General features: G+C 50.0%; 1 protein-coding gene across 5 annotated transcripts in view; it reads left to right on the forward strand.

Annotated features, from left to right (window-relative positions):
- Positions 1–18,182, forward strand: part of IFT172 (intraflagellar transport 172) — a 35,255-nt gene that overhangs the window by 8,021 nt on the left and 9,052 nt on the right. For 4 of the 5 annotated variants that reach the window (XR_007630757.1, XM_050330917.1, XM_050330919.1 and 1 more), the window contains 27 exons: positions 440–601; positions 2,185–2,238; positions 2,761–2,864; positions 3,517–3,602; positions 4,106–4,218; positions 6,504–6,671; positions 7,008–7,144; positions 7,959–8,066; positions 8,577–8,661; positions 8,990–9,082; positions 9,397–9,474; positions 9,862–10,110; positions 11,413–11,491; positions 11,890–12,010; positions 12,395–12,539; positions 12,614–12,703; positions 13,115–13,212; positions 13,440–13,575; positions 13,655–13,771; positions 14,332–14,474; positions 14,750–14,843; positions 15,095–15,159; positions 15,287–15,467; positions 15,984–16,093; positions 16,541–16,670; positions 17,227–17,325; positions 17,651–17,760. Coding sequence is in view for 4 of the 5 variants with exons in the window: in XM_050330917.1 (XP_050186874.1) it covers positions 440–601; positions 2,185–2,238; positions 2,761–2,864; positions 3,517–3,602; positions 4,106–4,218; positions 6,504–6,671; positions 7,008–7,144; positions 7,959–8,066; positions 8,577–8,661; positions 8,990–9,082; positions 9,397–9,474; positions 9,862–10,110; positions 11,413–11,491; positions 11,890–12,010; positions 12,395–12,539; positions 12,614–12,703; positions 13,115–13,212; positions 13,440–13,575; positions 13,655–13,771; positions 14,332–14,474; positions 14,750–14,843; positions 15,095–15,159; positions 15,287–15,467; positions 15,984–16,093; positions 16,541–16,670; positions 17,227–17,325; positions 17,651–17,760 (3,155 nt within the window). In the remaining variant the exon portion in view is untranslated. The remainder of the gene's footprint in view (positions 1–439; positions 602–2,184; positions 2,239–2,760; positions 2,865–3,516; positions 3,603–4,105; positions 4,219–6,503; positions 6,672–7,007; positions 7,145–7,958; positions 8,067–8,576; positions 8,662–8,989; positions 9,083–9,396; positions 9,475–9,861; positions 10,111–11,412; positions 11,492–11,889; positions 12,011–12,394; positions 12,540–12,613; positions 12,704–13,114; positions 13,213–13,439; positions 13,576–13,654; positions 13,772–14,331; positions 14,475–14,749; positions 14,844–15,094; positions 15,160–15,286; positions 15,468–15,983; positions 16,094–16,540; positions 16,671–17,226; positions 17,326–17,650; positions 17,761–18,182) is intronic. The other variant, XM_050330918.1, reaches the window with a different exon arrangement.

The raw sequence follows: 18,182 nt of genomic DNA on the forward strand, positions 1-18,182 counted from the left end.
CTAGGATCAAAGACCATGGAGTTTATTTCCTAGCTTGTGAATTTGTGTGAGGTACCTCCATGCCAAATGCAGACTTCTGAAGTGGTTTAATTTCAACCAAATTTACCTTGTTCAAAATGAGGCAGTAAGGGTGAGCTGGCAGCCTGGGCACCCCTCTGCAGTCAGGGGAGAGAGTGCAGGACTCTCCGAGGGGATCTTGTCCTTGGGGACCTGTGTAGGCCTCCAAGGTAGGCTAGTAACTTGTAAATGGCAGAAGTGAGAGTCCCACATTACTACAGCTGTCAAAGGAATGGTAAGGTTTCTTTGAAAAAGCAGAGTGAAATGATGTGAGGAGACATTTAAATATCCCAAGTATCATCTGCCTAATCTTTCATGGGACAAGAAGTCTGTGTTCTCCCTGGGTGTATGGCCTTATACTGCTTTTCTCCACTTTCTCTAGGTCATCGTGAAGAACCTCTCAACAGGAACTCGAGTTGTGCTGAAATCGCAGTATGGTTATGAGATCGATGAGGTGAAGATATTAGGAAAGGACAGGTATCTGGTGGCCCATACCTCAGATACATTGCTGCTGGGTGACATCAGCTCCAACAAGCTCAGTGAGGTATTGGGAAATCTGTGGCATTTCTTGAGTGTCCAGTGCTTGATTTCATAATTCAGAGGGTATGATTTCTTCATGGGAACAATACCTCTGTTTTCAAAGAATTGTAGAATCATTCAGTTTGGTGTTCTGATGCTTTACTATCCTCATGGAGAAGAGGCTTTTTCTCAAGTCTTGTTGGAATTTTGACTGCTGTTGTATGACCATTTCTCACCGTTTCATGGTGCATCTGCCAGAAAAAGCCTGGCATCATCTTATTAGAGGTTCCTTAAGCCTTCCCTTCTCTAGGCTGAAGAAGCCAAATTCCTTCAGCCTCTCTTTGCAGTGTAAGTACTTCAACCCTAAGCATCTTGATGGCAGTCTGGTGAACTTTCTCCAGTTTATCAGTCTTTCTTGTACAGGGAGGCCCCAAACTGGATGTTGTACATATGTACATTCCAGATGTGAATGTATGAATCTTACTGTGTTTTAAAAAATCAAAATAAAAAATCCCCTAGAATACCATTTGCACCTGCAGTCCCTGCAACTTTTGCCAGTGTCATTTCTGGTACCAAACAATTCAGACAAAGTTGTTCCTCCCCTGAACCTCACAGTGCACAGAGTACTGGGCCCCTGTGCCAACTCTGGAGAATGTGGGCAGTAGGCTAGTATCTGATAAAAGTAGTAAATAGGCTTCAAGGACATATTTGCTTTGTTCAGAGGTATCATATACTTTTAGTCAGACTACTGGTGTGCTAATCAGTCTCCCTGGGAGCAGAAGCTCTGACTACAGACTTGAGCTGGAGAATGTTGATACTTGGTAATGGAACGGAGATTCTGGACAGACTGAAACTTCCAGGTTTCTCAACATCTTACTACACAGAGTTTTTCTTTCAGTTGCACAGCTATACTCACTTCTCAGAAGGAACAGGATTCTGAGGTGTCCATTTGCCATCTTGCTGTTCACTGGAGTTTTGTTGGAGCAGTGGCTTGGAGCTCTTACTCCAGGAGGGAAGAGGGCAGCTGTAACTTTGGCTTTCAGTTTTCTGCTTCTCTGACCACTTGGCTGTTGTCATTACAGTACCAATTGTATTTTCCAGTGCTTTTCTCAAATTCTCAATCAGTTGTTCTCCCGCTGGCACAATACTGATCAGTCACTTCTTGCATGACCCCAAAAAAGAAAGGTTTCAGATACCTGTAGTGTGGAGATTCTGCTCCCACCAGAAGTAGCACTGATTCTGTGGAGAAGAATAATGGAGGCAAAGGGGCTGTTTTGCTCTTTTCTATAATAAAGATGATCTGGGGAAGGTGGAGAAGTGCCTGTGAAGGAGTGGGATAGAATTCCTCAGTCGCATAAAGGCCTCTTGTCCAGAAGGCATTAAGATACTACACAGAGAACTGGAGTTTGAAGCTGAAGTTAAAGAAAGGAGAGGAAAGTGTGGAATTTGCATGACTGACTGTGTTGACAGCTGAAGTGCTGGAACACGATCCCTTCTGCAGTGTTGCTGTTTGTTTTGGGAGGAAGGACAGTGCACCCCAGTGCCTGCAGCCTGGTCCTGGCCAGAGCTGCCAGCCTGTCAGCCTCACCCTGTGCCATTGCTTTGCAGGTGGCCTGGCAAGGATCTGGAGGGAATGAGAAGTTCTTCTTTGACAATGAGAACGTAAGTAGGATGGGACAGAATGTTCCTCGTGAAGGATGAGTAAAGCTGTATGTGCACTGGCTAGAGAACTGTCAACTGCATTTCTGGAAAACCCTGTTTCTCGGAAGTTTCCTGGACTTGTCCTCTCCATGCAGATCCCAGTCTGCTTCCTCCCTTGTAGTTGCATTTTTCTCATGCTAAGTACAGAACAAACTCCGTGTGTGGACTGACATGTTATATAAGTCATAACCCTGAAGGAGAGAGGAACAATAAAAGCAACAGCCGGAAAGGGTGTTAGGGATACAGAATACAGCTGTCAGGGGGCAGCTTGGCTCCTGCAGGACTGATAGGTCCAGAACTAAAATCCCCAGCCTTGAGAAAAAGCTGGCAGTTGCAACAGGAAGCCAAGGGCAGTTCCTTATACATCCCAGAGGGTTTGAATTTAGATGTGTGTTCCGCAGAGTTCTTTTCTACACTTCTCACTGGCAGGTGTGAGTCTTTACATGGCTTTTCTGTGAGAGTGTATTCCCCTCTCACTGTCAGGTCTGCATGATCTTTAACGCTGGAGAGCTGACGCTGGTGGAATATGGAAGCAATGACATGCTGGGGTCTGTCCGCACAGAGTTTGTGAACCCTCATCTTGTCAGGTAAGGGTTACACCTGCCTGTGTAGGCAGCACAGGAGTTGACTGAGGGTGAGCTCAGATATATAACCTTGGAAGTGTCCCACCGTAGAATGCAACCTCCAGACACTGGGAGCTGAGTAACCCATTTCTGACAGTGACCAGTCATGGGTTTAGTTGTCTGGCTATTGGTTGTCAAGTTTTAGAAGCATAAGAGGCTCTTTTCCTCTGATCCATACTTAGTGCATGGCTGTTGCTGAAGAGGGATGTCCTGTGCACATTCTCAGGCAGTTCTGCATCCAGCTGGTCCTGATACAGCATCATCAGGGACTCAGTTGCCAGCAGGACCTCCTCTGTCCCTCTGAAATTCCATACCCTGTTTTCTGATTTGGGAGGAGGGTGGGTCATGGGCTGGTCAGAGGTGCAAGCAATATTACTAATTTGCTGTTGGGGACCCCTGTTCCGGAGGGGCAGCCTCTAGGGGAAAGCCATGGGTCTGAAAAGTTTGTGCTCACTTGAGGCAGCTGTAGGTACTGGGCAAGAGTCACAGGTCAAGGAACTACCAGAGGCTCCATGTGCTTGGGGGAACTGTGGGGAAGTGTGGGAGGATCTGTGTGATTCAGATGTGAATTTTGAGAGTAGTGATGGTAATAGTCACCATTCCCTTGAAATTACAGTGTCCGTATCAACGAGAGGCGGCAGAGAGGCGTGGAGGAGAACAAGAGACTGGCTTACCTGATAGACATGAAGACTATAGCAACAGGTGATTGTAACTCTCCCTCACCTCCCCTTTATTTTACCAGCCTTCCTGATCCCTTTGCATTTCCTGTGCCACGCAGCGTATCCCTGAGGGTCCTCTGCATATTCCCTCTCCCAAGCAGCAGATGCCTGAAGTTCCCCTTTGCATTCCTTCTGCCTGGCAGCAGCCCACTGGAGACCAGGCTGTTCTGCTTTCGGCTGTAAGGACACAGCCGTGGGTATCCGTGGCTATGACCTGGACCCAGACTCTGCTCAGCGTGGCGAGCTTGCTGTGCTGCCTGCACTGCCCATGAGCTGTGTGTGCTCACAGACAGCGGGAGAGAGTTGCTGTTGAGAGGGCATCGAGATAAAATGTCACTGCTGTCCGGTTTTCATGTCACAGTGTGTTTGCCGGGGGTTTTCCCCTAATTAGGTCCCAGGTACCTGATTCCCACTGGACAGCATTGAATTTTCAACACTTTGGGGTACGTCAGGTACTTACACTGTTTCCTTTTCTTCCTTCCCAAGTGGACCTTGTTGGTGGCTACAGCACTGGCATGATCAGCCACGACAGCAAGATCGATTGGCTGGAGCTGAATGAAACAGGCCACAAACTGCTCTTCAGGGACAAGAAGATGAGGGTGAGGCGGGCACCTTGGGCCATGTGGCAGGATGGCGTGTCTGGGGAGAGGTAGAGACAGACATGCCTGAATGGAGGGAGGGAGGTGAGAAACACACCTGAAGTACTCGTGATTTTTTGACTGCTCCTTTGAGAAGGATTGGCTGTGTCCAGAGTGCGTGAGCTGGCAGTGTTGCATGTTTGGTCTTGAGTCATAGCTAATACTGAACTTAGTTGCTAGACATCTTGCTTCATCTCATCACAGCTGAAAAATGAAAATTGTAGATTCCTCTGCTGAACATATGTCTATGATATTCAAAAAGTCATGTCACTCGGGGGAAGCCCCAGGTGACTAGAAGAAGGGAAACATAGCGCCCATCTTTAAAAGGAGTGGAAAGGACTACTCTGGGAACTACTGATGTGGCAGCTTCACCCCTGTGCCTGGCAAGATCATGGAACAGACCCTCCTAGAAGCTGTAGTAAGGCACATGGAGAATAGGGAGGGGATTCTGGTCAGCCAGCACAGCCTCACCAGGGGCATGTCCTGTCTGACCAAACCAGTGGCCTTCTTTGATGGAGTGACTCCATCAGTGGACAAGGGAGAGGCTACAGATGTCACTTATCTGGACTTCTCTAAAGACTTTCACACGGTCCCCCGCGACATTCTTCTCCCCAAACTGAAGACAGACCATTAGACAGGCAAGGAACTGGGTGAACAGTGACATGCAGAAGGTGATGGCCAATGGCACAGAGTCACAAGCAGCATCACTGACCAGTGGTGCCCTCAGGGGTCCCTACTGGGACCAGTGTTATTGAATATCTTCATTAATGATGTAGACAAAGGGATTGAGTGCACCCTCAACAGATTTGCAGGTGACACCAAGCAGGTGCAGGTGACACTCCTGAAGGACGGGGCCATCCAGAGGGACTTGGACAAGCTGCAGACCTGGGCCCATGGGAATCTCATGAGATGTAACAAGGCCAAGTGCTGGTGCTGCACCTGGGCTTATCCCACAGCATGAGTAGCAGAGGAGGGGGGGGATCCTGCCCCTCTGCCCCTCAGCTGAGACTCCCCTGCAGAGCTGCCTCCAGCCCTGGGGAGCAACAGCACAAGGATGTGGAGCTGCTAGAGGGAGTCCAGAGGAGGCCACGGAGATACTCAGAGAGTTGGAACACCTCTTTTGTGAGGAAAGGCTGAGAGAATTGTGATTGTTCATCCTGGAGAAGAGAAGGCTCTGGAGAGACCGCAGAGCCCCTTCCAGTGCCTAAAGGGGCTCCAAGAGAGCTGGAGAGGGACTTTGTACAAGAGCCTGGACAGACAGGACAAGGGGGAATGGCTTCCCCCTGACAGAGTGCAGGGTTAGATGGGATATTTGGAAGAAATTCTTCTCTGTGAGGGTAGTGAGACCCTGGCACAGGTTGCCCAGAGAAGCTGTGGCTGCTCCATCCCTGGAAGTGTCCAAGACCAGGTTGGATGCGGCTTGGAGCAGCCTGGGATAGTGGAAAGTGTCCCTGCCTGTGGCAAGGGGTTAGAACAAGATGATCTTTAAGGTTCCTTCCAACCCAAACCATTCTAGGATTCTATGATTTCTCCAACCGTTTGGGAAAAACTGAAACAGGGACTTTATTGTTTTCTTTTGACAGGTGTGTCATAAGACTAGCAGAGTTCTGTCTTCTTTTTCTCATCTTTGCTAGATGAGGACAGTTATGACAAGGAACAGAGACATCCTATAGGACTTCTAAGTCACAAGACATCATATATCTTTGTTATGTCATGTGTCAGGTTACACCTTCCAAACTGTCAGGTTTGTTTCTGGGCAGTATATTCTACAAATAACCAACCTCTCACCTTACTGGCAGCAGTCCTTGCAATAAGACCATGCCTGGGATGGACAGTTCAGAGGAAGACCAAAAACCTCAGAGGAAGACCCTTCTTGGTCCCTCTGTTTCCATGAAGGACTTAGGAGCCCATCCTCCTGTCCCAGTTCTGCAGCTGAGAAGGAACTGAAGTAGCACGAGGCATATTCTGGTTTATATACATCTGTCCATGCCCTTACCTGGACATGTAAGGGAGGCAGGATCTGAGCATGCTGCTTAAAATGCTGCAAGGCTTTAAAAAGGTCTTAATTCCTGGCTAGAAATGTGTAAATAAGTATGGGATTTTAGGCTGCATGTCTTGGAGAAAGTCTGTTTCCTGATGGGTAGTGTGTGTCTACAAGATGCCTGCTCAGATGTTCCTGCAATGTTTGTGTGAGCTGGCAGCCAAGCCACGAGCCCAGTTGATCTGTTCTCCTCTGCCCCCTCCAGCTCCAGCTCTATGACATTGAAAGCAGCACCAAGACGACCATTCTGAACTATTGCTCCTACGTGCAGTGGGTCCCGGGTAGTGATGTGGTGGTGGCTCAGAACAGAAACAGCCTCTGCATTTGGTACAACATCGATGCTCCAGAGCGAGTCACCATGTTTCCTCTAAAGGTAAAACTTTGGAGGTTTTGATTGCCTCCTGCAGTTTCTGTTTCTTCTTGCTCATGTGTGTGGGATTAGTCAGGGTGGTATGGCAGGGGGAGACAGAAGGGAACTGCTAGATTCTCCTGGACAGAATATGAGCTCATGGATCAACTGCAGACATTCCTGGCAGAAGGTGGAGGCAGTTAATATAACAAGGAGCTGCTTCATGGTTCAGTCTGCTCAGTGTGAGCTCATTCAGCAGAACTGTGACTGGCAGTGCTGTGGTGGTGCTGCCCTCCCATCCCTGCTACCCCATGTACTTCAGGAGAGCACAGGAATACTGACAGCTGATACTCTTTCCAGGGGGATATCGTAGACTTGGAACGGAATGATGGAAAGACTGAAGTGATAGTATCTGAAGGGGTGAACACTGTGTCATACACCCTGGATGAAGGCCTCATAGAGTTTGGAACTGCTGTTGATGATGGGGATTATCACAGGTAAGGGCTACGTACACCAATGGGAATGGCAGGTAGCTCACGTCACATTCCACCTGGGAATCGGTAATCCACGAGTGGCAGCAGCATACAGCTTTCCATACAGAGCTGAACTCTAGGCTCTGAGAATGATGTTAGTGCCATGTCTGACTATAAAGAACGTCAGAGTCCTTCAGGAGTATGCATTCAATATTTACCTTCTCACAGCTTTGTGGTTTCAAACTCAGGGAGAGACTGATCCCATAGACACTGACAGGGATTTGCTGAAGGCAGTTGTCAGTTAACTGCAGTGAATAAGTGTGTCTGCAGAGCAGCCAGATGTGAAGTGGTGCTTGAGTGCTTCTATTACTGCCCTTCCAGGGATGGTGGCAGTGTCATGGAAACAGCCAGAAGCTGTGCAGAGTAAAAACTGACTGCCTGAAGCAGTGATGGCAGCCACCTGGGCCTTGCTGACACTTGTTATGTGGCTTTTAAAAGTGATCAGGGGAGAAACCTTCATGTGTTCCTAGCATTGTTACTGCTTGAGAGACTTCTTCACCAGGGACTTGCATCAGGCACAACATTTTGGACTTGTCCCACACTGCTACAGCCTTCTGCTGGTCATCTGTCTTAAGTATCTTAGCCCAGGTAGGGACCACCTAGGTCTCTAAATTTTCCTCTGCTCTGTCAGGCACTGTATTACACTGTTCTCTTCCGAACTGAGCACACCCAGCTTGCTTTGTCTTCAGTGCAGCTGTGGTTAGGAAGCTCCTGTCACAGCCTGGGATTTTCATCAGAGAGCTCTTCTGTAACTGAAAGTCTGCAACTCTGTCTCAAGGGCTACTGCATTTTTGGAGACACTGGAAATGTCGACAGAGACTGAAGCCATGTGGAAGACTCTCAGCAGACTGGCTTTGGAAGCGAGACAGCTGCACATTGCAGAGAGGTACATCACATCTTCCTGGCTTAAACACTGTCTTTGCTGAATCCCTCATAGAAACCAGAGTCCAACTAAAGATGTGACTCTGTGTGTGGCATGGAAGATTCACTGTGTTAGAGAGTTAAGTGTTGTCTATGCCAGGCCATGACTTGCCCTGTCATCCCAGACAGTAATGCCAGAACAGAGAGCGGGAAGACATCACTCCGTATCAGAAATGTTTGTTGATGTATATAAAGCAGTGTATAGCAAGGCCTCGGGGAGCTCAAAGAGATGAACAAACTCGAGGCAGCTCTGAAGCCTGCAGAGGTGAAACATGAGCCTTGGTCACGCCCATGGATTCTCCCATGGAGCAGGGCTAGAGGCCACATCTGAACATGAGTCTTGGCAAAATCCTTCTCTTGAAGCAGGGGTATCCCACCTCTCCCTGAGTCTGCTGCCCACGTTCTGATTTTCTCTTCTTGGTCCAAAAGTGGGCAACAAAACTCAGTTACTGACTAACTTTTTTGTCTTTTCCAGGTGTTTTGCAGCTCTGGGAAACATGGCAAAGGCTCGATTTCTGCATGAAACCAATGCCATTGCTGACAGGGCAGCTCAAGAGCATGTAAGTCAAGCTTTTCCTTCTCTCTAGGGCTGCAGTTTTCCTGAAAAAACTCGCATGCACAATATCTTCTGTGTCCATGCTCCCCAGTGTCATGCTACAGACTAGTACCTGGTCATGTAGAAACTCCTGACATCCTTCATCCATGCCCGCCAGGTCCCTCTCAGGGCTGGCCATTTCATGCTGCTCCTGGATTGTCACTGCTGGGATTCTCAGCTGTCTTTCATTTCCCTAATGACCCAGCCCTCACCTGCAGTGCAGTGCCCTCCATGTTCTATTCCAGAGCTTGTTCTTTCCCTCAGCAAACTGAGCTCGCTGCTGTTGTCTGCAGGGTGGGGATGGCACAGATTATTACCTGGTGCGGGCCCGCTTGGCCATGCTAGACAAGAACTACAAGCTGGCCGAGATGATCTTCCTGGAACAAGTGAGTAAAGGAACCAGGAGTAGAAAAGATTTAATTTTTTTTCTGAGCAGAGGGGGTTGTGTCCTGCTCTGTAAGAGGAACGGGAGATGTTGCTTGTTTCTGCAGTTTTTTGCCATGAAGTAGAGGGAGGTATTCCTTTTTCTAAGGTGTAGGATTACACTGAGATGCATGAGGAGGGTGAGGGAGGATGTATATCCATGTAAAGGAGATGGGACAATTTTTCAAGTGTTTTCTGCACATCTAACCCTGCCCACTTGGAGAGCTCTGAGGCAGTGTGTCTACTCCTAACCTGGATCCTTTACTTTGTGACACAGAATGCCACGGAGGAGGCCATGGACATGTACCAGGAGCTGCACATGTGGGATGAATGCATTGTGGTGGCCAAGGCCAAGGTACGGAATGTTGCTGCACTGGGCTGTGGGCTGAGATTGCTTGGTAAATCTTCTGTATGGGAGTCCATTCAGGTCTGGGTTCTCTTCACCTGCCCTACCTGGCTTCTGCTTAGAAGGGCTCCAAGTAGAAGGGAAGGTTGCCCTGGTGTAAGTACAGACCTGCGTGAATAATGAGGGAGAGAAGCTACTGAAATTGGTTTAGGAGTATCTGTGGCTTCAAAAAAGAACAGATATTGCCATGGTACACAGGCACTATCGTATTGTGGTTTCTGCTAACTGGGCAGCAAGGGGCCAGGTGCTATGACCAGATGTTCAGAACCTGCAGGACAAGCTGGACAGCACCTCCCCTTGCACAGGTCAACCAACCAGTGCTGCATTTCTCCACAGGGACACCCGATGCTGGAGAAGTTGCGTCGGGGTTACTACCAGTGGCTGCTGGATACCCAGCAGGAAGAGAAGGCTGGAGAGGTCCAAGAGGGACAGGGTGACTACCTGGCAGCCATCGGCTTATATCTGCGGGCAGGGCTGCCAGCCAAAGCAGCACGGCTGGCCATGAGTAGGGATGAGCTGCTCACCAATGAGGATGTCATTGATAGGATCTCCACGGCACTGATCAGAGGGGAACTGTATGAACAGGTGAGTGGCCCCTTCTCATTGGCTTCCTTCTTAGGGGCATCAGGGACAGTACCCCATCCTCTGCATCTGTGAGACACGGGGGGACTGGAAGGCAGCAGAACTAAATCTATCGATAAGTTTGCAGTTAACATTTATGAGGAAATCCTCACTGCATCCATTGTACATGGGTGAGGTCTAGAATCAGTGTTACTGATCAGGAAGAAGATCGCATCTCATGGGCAACATCTCTAGAATATCCTCTGAGCATTAGTAATTGTCAGGGAGGCCCCGGGAAGATGGGAACCAACAGGAACAGAGTTGTGAATCAAACAGAAAACTTGATATCAATGTGGAAATGTCAGTGCTTCCTCATAGCAGAATAAAAAATGATGGGGTAAGGGTAATCTAAATGGAAAACCTAAGGGAGGAAAACAGAGGAGGTTGAACACTATCTATAGAGCCATAAATATCATAAAGAAGGGACGTGATTATTCTCTGTGTCTAATAACACCAAAAATTGGTTAACTGCTTATTATTAGGGACCAGTTTTAAAACCAAGAGGTGTTTTTCCCACAGCACATAATCATGTTAATGTAAGAAAACAGTGCTGAGTCTGCCCAGTGTACAGCTCAGTATCCTGGCTAATGCCTCTGGCAGTGCTTAAGAAAGGAAAATGAAGAACAGAGCAGGCAAAATACAGGGTGGCATTTCCCCTAGGGTGCTTTCCTGGGGTCCAGCCGTTTGCAGGCTACAGTGTACCTGAACATTTTTATTTTTACGTGTCACCTTTTCTTAAACCTTCAGTTGAAAGAATAACTGTGGAGCTTGTAGCTACTCGGTGTCTGGTTACCAAAAGTATAAATGGTCCAGAAGTGATTAGATGAATCATGGAGGTAGAGTCTGTCAAAAGCCATTAAATATGGTGTTGTGAGGGCATCACAACACAAACTCAGGAAACTTCTACTGTGCAGGCTGTCAGAGATGGACAGATATAACGGAGGAAAGGGTGCTGTATGCTCACTGTGTTATTACAGTCTTTCTCTAGAGGTGTGCTCTTGCCACCATTCAAATTCTAAAGGGGATGAGCCTCTGGTCTGCCAGGATGTCTGTGCTGGGGTGGATTGGGAGAGAGGACAATGGTCTTAGCACCCATGCTCTTTCCTAGAAGTTCCTTAATCCCCATGCTCTTATTTAGTGGACAAGGCAAAGCTGGTGGGAGTGTCTGTGTGGTAGGACTGAAAAGCTCTGTATATGGGACTGGTAGGGCACGAAGGTGTGGGGAGGTGGTGGCTCTGGAAACTGGCAGCTTGTATTTGTCATTAGGCTGGAGACCTGTTCGAGAAGGTCAGGAACCTGCGCAAGGCTCTGGAATGCTACGGCAAGGGCAGTGCCTTCCTGAAAGGTACTGTGCTCAGTATGTTCCTCCCCTCCATCTCCAGCAGGAGCCTGGGTACTCTGGCCTGGTGGCAACATGAACTATTGCCCTGGAGCCCAGAGATGCCTGAATACTCTGAAGCTTCCACCTATCATTCTCTTCACTATGTGTATTTTCACATAGTTGTACTTGCACATGCAGTCCCAGAACAGTGTCCTGTTCCCAAGCCTTTGACCATACTGATTGCACCAGCATGGATTTGGTGCAGTTCTCCACAGGTCACGTTGCTGGATCACCCGTTGGAGCTGGAGTGGCTTAGACAGTCACCATTCCCCTCTCTCTGTGCCCCATCCAAGGCCCATGTTTGCCCCACAGTTCTGCTTCCTTGCTGGCCTGAGGGTGACAGCTCTCCTGTCCTCTTACAGCCGTGGAGCTGGCTCGCCTGGCATTCCCTGCAGAAGTTGTGAAGCTGGAGGAGGCCTGGGGAGACCATCTGGTGCAGCAGAAACAGCTGGATGCTGCTATTAACCATTACATCGAAGCCAGGTGGGGGCAGGGGAAGGCTATATAAGCAGCAGGATACTGGTAGGGGATGAAGTTGATATTGTTTGCCTCTATCAGCAGGGGGTTTGCCTGACTGAGCCCCCACTACGCTGCTTTGTAGTGCCCCCAGTGCTTGTGTGCACTCTGTGCTGGCACCAGCCATGGATATCTTCCCACATCCCTTCCAAGGTCTTTCAGCCCTGATTGCTCGTCCCTGCTGTCCTAGTTCGTTCATCCCCCTTAGCATTGCCACTTACTCAGACCCTTTTTGCTACTCTGAGCCAGGAAGCTGAGTCAAGCAGCAGAGCACTCTTGTTCTCCCTGGCAGAGCACAGCTGGAGGAGGTGGCTGCTGCCTGGCTCTAAAGAGTGATGGGTTTGATACTAGGTGCTCAGTTAAGGCCGTCGAGGCAGCCTTGGGAGCCCGGCAGTGGAAGAAGGCCATCTACATTTTGGACTTGCAGGACAAACAGACAGCAGCCAAATATTACCTCAAGATTGCCGAGCACTATGCAGCTTTACAGGAGTATCAGGTGAGGCCACAGACCACAGTTACCAGTACTCTGTGTGTCCTTTGAGAATGCTGAGTGTGGTCTTTTCCTGACAGGTTGCAGAGGAGCTGTACATTAAAGGAGGCCAGACCAAGGATGCCATTGACATGTACACGCAGGCTGGGCTCTGGGAACAGGCTCACAAGGTAGAGTCAGAAGCCAAAGCTTCTGGGGACCACACCCCACTTGGTGAGACGTGTCTTCTGTCAGGAGGTGGTGGTGCACAAGGCACCACCACCCGATCAACCAGCACTCTTCCCAAAGGATGCACGCAAGGCCATCCAGTAGCCAGCAAGAAAACTGTTCCCAGTATTCACATGTTGACCTTCTCTGTCTCACAGCCCCATGTGGGTGCACCTGTGACACAAATGGCCCTCTCCAAGAGCTGATCCTATGTGCTTTGATCAGAGTGACAAGTGACTACCCATTCTCTGCAGAGCATATAGCATGGATACCTGTTTGTCAGATGGGAAGGAAATTGGTTTTCTCCTTCTCCTTCATTGCCATATGTCAGGAAATTGCTGTGCAGTGTATTCCCTGTGTGTTCTTTTTGGCAGCTGGCAATCAAGTGTATGAGCCAGGAGGATGTGACTGTGCTGTACATAACTCAGGCCCAGGAGATGGAGAAGCAGGGCAAGTACAAAGAAGCAGAGAGGTGAGTGTCTTCCTTGGTACCTGTCTAGGACTGAGCCCTGAAAAAAAGGGTGTAATGAGGAGGAGCACTTTCCCAGGCTTGGAGTAGAATTTGGGACTGGGGTTTGGAAAGACCAGAGGAACTCTCTCCACACACAGAGACCTAAAGCTGATATTTCAGGATGCAGAGAGATTTCAGAGACTGGTCATGTCCTTGGCTGAGCCATTTGGATGTGCTTGTGTCCCCAGGCTGTACATCACTGTGAATGAACCTGATTTGGCCATCACCATGTACAAGAAGTGTAAGATGTACGATGAGATGGTTTGCCTAGTAGCCAAGTACCACAAGGACTTACTTGGAGATACTCACCTGCACCTGGGCAAGGTGAGTGCATCTCATGGCAGGGGATCAGCTAGGCCAAGCCCTGGCAAGAGCATCACGATCTCATTGCCTCTGACTGCAGGAACTGGAAGCAGAAGGGCGCTTGCAGGAGGCTGAGTATCACTACCTGGAAGCCAAGGACTGGAAGGCTACAGTGAACATGTACAGAGTGAATGACATGTGGGAAGAGGCATACAGGGTAATGATCATTCAGAGTTCCCCATCGGTGCAGGGGTCAGACTCTGGTTGCAGGATCCTGGTGGGAACTGCTTTGTGTCTCTTCACTGCAAGATCAGAACACTACCCAACCTCAGCACTGCCCCAGCCCTGGAGGCCTGTGGGCCTCCTGCTCTGCAGCATTGAAGCCCAAAAGCAGGGCTTGACCCTGGGCTCTGCAGCAGTGCCTTCTTCCAGGCACTGCTCTGCCCCTGACCACTGCATCTCCTTGTACCTCAGAGGTGTTGTTCTGGCTACAGCCGCCCTCAGCACTGCTCCCCTCGGTGTGGACATGGAGTGTGTCTGCTGCCCAAACAGTGGTGTGGGCTGTGCTGAGAAGGCAGCAGCTATTCTGCTCTGCCCTATATGCCTTTGTCTCACTCTCCCACTCGCCAGTCCAGTGGTGGCCACAGAAGGGTTCCTCCGGAGGGAACAGATGGTTTTGGTGCTCTCTCGTGTCAACAGGCATCACATGAGAGAGGCTCAGTCTGCTGAAGGTGAAATCGATGCACGTGACTCTTCCACTTCTTTTTCTTTGGACAGGTGGCCAAGGCACATGGGGGAGCAAACTCCCATAAGCATGTGGCCTATCTGTGGGCGAAGAGCCTGGGTGGAGAAGCAGCTGTGAAACTCCTCAGCAAATTTGGGCTTCTGGAAATGGCCATTGACCATGCAACTGACAGTGGGTATGCAGGTGCCTCTGCCCAACACTTCCCTGCCCTCTGCCTGACCTCAGGAAAAATGAGTGGCCCAAGATAACTCTGTGCACATGGTAGCTGCAGGGCCGGGATATGGCATGTCTTCTCACCCCACTATGCTTCACACAGGCATTCCAATCTCTTGACATATCCCACTTCCCATCCTCATACCAGTCTTGTGCTCTACTTGATGTCTTGCTCCTGATGAAGGCATGACCTCAGAGCAGAGTCCTGCCCTCACCCCATTTTCTCTTTCATTACAGGGTCTTTGAATTTGCTTTTGAACTGGCCCGCCTCTCCATGAAGCAGAAGATGCCAGACATCCACTTAAAGTATGCCATGTTCCTAGAAGATGAGGTAATTTCCCCCTTGAAATAGATGGGAGTTCTCTGGTCCCTCAGGTAACTGAGCAGCTGTCCCTGGACTGCTGCAGCTGGCACAGTTCTGGCTGCAGTCACTGCACATCCAAAGGGCTCCACAATGACAACCTCAAGTTCCACACACATCTTTGCTTCATAAACCCTTCCTGCCTCATGGTAAGTAGAGGAGGTCGTGTAATTGTATCAGGACAGGAAGGGCATGCAAGCAAATTCCTTCTTCTCTCCTAGGGCAAATTTGAGGAGGCTGAAGGAGAATTTATTAAAGCTGGGAAGCCCAAGGAAGCCGTGCTGATGTATGTGTCCTTCCACATCCTGGCCTACTGCATCTGCTCTCCCCACGTGATGCCAGCCTAGGTGCCTCTCCAGCATCGGGCTGCTCCGTGTCATGCCCCTTGTTACAGCTCATGTCGGTTCCCCCAGGTTTGTGCATAACCAGGACTGGGACGCGGCGCAGAGAGTGGCTGAGGCCCATGACCCAGACAGCGTGGCTGATGTGCTTGTTGGACAGGCGCAGTTTGCCTTTGAGCAGAGAGAGTTCCAGAAGGCAGAGGCCTTCCTCCTGCGAGCACAGAGACCTGAGCTGGCCATAAAGTACTACAAGGTGAGTGTAGTCTGTAGCAACATCATTGCCTTCCTCACTGGACAACAACATAGTTTGGATGGAGGAGTGAAATCCACCTCCCAGCTCTCTCTGTCAGCTCAGTAGCCAAAGAAAAACCATTTACTCGGGGTTCCTAGAGGAACTTATTTCTGGTCTGAAGACTGAACCAGTGGATTTCACAGCATAGCTTTGCTCTCTCACAGTTCCTATAAGAGGTGTCCTGCCAGAATGTGGGTGGTCCTCAGGGACAGCACAAGTGGGTGCATTCAGCGTCTAAGTACTCATTCCACAGAGATAGCTGGAACAGATGAACATGTTCCCCTGAGGTGTTTTGGATGAGTGGATAGACATAGGTGCCATTTTGGGGGAAGAAAGAATTGGATGGTGCTGCTGTGGTGGTTTCTTCCAGTGGGTTGTCTGATAAGATGACATAAGGAGCTAGATATGTTGTGTAATGCAGGAGTGTGGGGGATCCTGGTGAACTGGTGAAAACTTCTCCCCACTGTGCTTGTGCAGGAGGCCGGCATGTGGAGCGAGGCCCTGCGGATCTGCAAGGAATACATGCCTGGTCGGCTGGGAGAGCTGCAGGAGGAGTGTGGCAGGGAAGCTGGCAAGAAGGGCTCTAGGTAAGGAATACTGTGGTCAGGCTGCAGGAAACAGCCAGGCAGCTCTTCCTCGTGGCCGTAGTGCTGATGCCTTACAGCCTGATGGGATCTCTGATGGGAACCCTGATCCCCTTGTTTCCCTCTTGAGGGCTCTAGACTTCTTACTGCAGAGGTTTCCTATCATCCTTCCTCCCTGCTCTGGAGGTTTATTGCTGCTGTTTAAGGTCTCCCAGATGGCCTCTTGCCACATAGATATCTCCACGGTGTCCAGCCCTGCCAGTGCATCTCCCAGGGGTCCGCAGTCAGTTCTCTCCTCAGCACTCTGTGCGCTCTGCCACGTGCTCCGTTCTTGTCTGAGGGCCCTGGCTTACCTGTGCCATGCACGTCCCTGCCCACACCCTTACACACTGTCTAGAGGATCTCTGGCAGCATCCCAGCCCTGCTCACAGCCTGCATTCCTCCCTGCAGCGGAACCAAAGGGCTGCTGGAGCAGGCCCGGGAGTGGGAGCAGACTGGGGAATACGCCAGGGCAGTGGACTGCTACCTGAAGGTGCGGGATCCCAGCAACAGTGTCCTGGTGGAGAAGTGCTTGCTGAAGGTACCATCAGGGCCTGTGATTCCCTTCACTTGCTCTGCTGCCTGGGAGCTCTCCCACAGCCTGAGAGCACCTTACAGATTCCAATCACTGCAGGGCTGAAAGCCTTCCTAGCTTTCAGCTAGGAGCCATGATGGGCTGTGCTTACCCTGCACAGCGCTGACCCCCTTGCTCTGGCACCACTGCCTATGGCAGGCCAGTGCCTGTCTGTGCCCCCACAGCTTCCTGCACTGAAGAGCTGTACTTTATGCCTCAGCCCTTGCTAGAGGAGCACCTTCTTGCTCTGTCCCACCACTTTTTGTTGTGTTCATACTTCTCAAGCACATCTGTGTCCTCGTACCAACTTCAACAATTATGCCCTTGTTTGATCTTCTGTGTGTGAAAGTAGCTGGACTTTGCTTCTCTGACTTGCTGAAGTGAGCTGCCATTTCTTCTCCCCTTCCTCATAGTTCCAGTGCTCCCAACTTTCAGTCTTTTAGCTGGGACTGAGAACTTCCCCACTTTATGCCACTCTCCCATAGCTTTTATCATTTGTGCTGCTGACAGTTTCTCTTCACAGGCTGCTGAGTTGGCTGTGAAATTCTTGGGTCAGTCACAGAGCATGGAGGTGACACGGACTGTGGCTCCTCAGCTGGTGGCCATGAAGAAATACAGCATGGTGAGGGCTGGCTCTTGCCCCCAAACTGCTGGAGAAGTAGTGACTGACATAGGAAGGGAGAGCTCTATCCAAGGGAAGGAAGCCAAGTCACATCCTGGGGTGATGGGTGGATGGCTCTATCTGGAGTTAGGCAGTGCAGAGTCATGAAGGAGGGGAAGGAATGAAGTCCTGGAATAGTGTGAGAGAGGCACGCCTTGGGAGGAGGCAGGAAGGAGTGGGTTATCTTTTGGGAAGAGACTTTCTGTTGTGGCTGTGTGCTGGTCAGCACCAGCTTCAGCCTGGAATGCATGGACTGTCTCCCATGGGACTGTCTCTGACCCTCCAGGCAGCTGAACTCTACCTAAACTTGGACCTCATCCGAGAAGCTATTGATGCCTTCATTGAAGGGGAGGAATGGAGCAAAGCCAAGCATGTGGCCAAGGAGTTGGACCCCAAGTATGTCCTGAACTTTGCAAATTATACTCTTCCTGCTCCCTCTCCCACTCCCAGATGATCCCTTGTCCTGACTTTTCCTGTCCTACTGTCCCTAGCTTTCCTGAATTCTCCCCTCAGTGGTCTTCCCAGGCTCAACAGGGCACATTTTCCACAGCTAGCGTTCCCAAACCATGTACCATTCTGGCACTTTCCCATTGTCACACTTCCCGTGTTTCATCCCTATCCCTATCTCCCTTTCCCTTGTCATAATCCTGTGCATGCAGTTTCTTCCGAAAGCCCTGTGATCCCTTGTTCTCACACGTTATACTGTGAAGAGCTGCCTCGGCCCTTTCCTCCCCCTTCTACCTGTGTGCCAGCAACCCACCAGCAAGACACAGCACAGCTGGAAGTCCTCTGGTTCCAAGGCTGGATCCAGCCTCTGC

Source organism: Myiozetetes cayanensis, unplaced genomic scaffold, assembly GCF_022539395.1.
Source record: "Myiozetetes cayanensis isolate MyiCay16 unplaced genomic scaffold, myiCay2020 scf45, whole genome shotgun sequence".
NCBI lineage: Eukaryota > Metazoa > Chordata > Aves > Passeriformes > Tyrannidae > Myiozetetes > Myiozetetes cayanensis.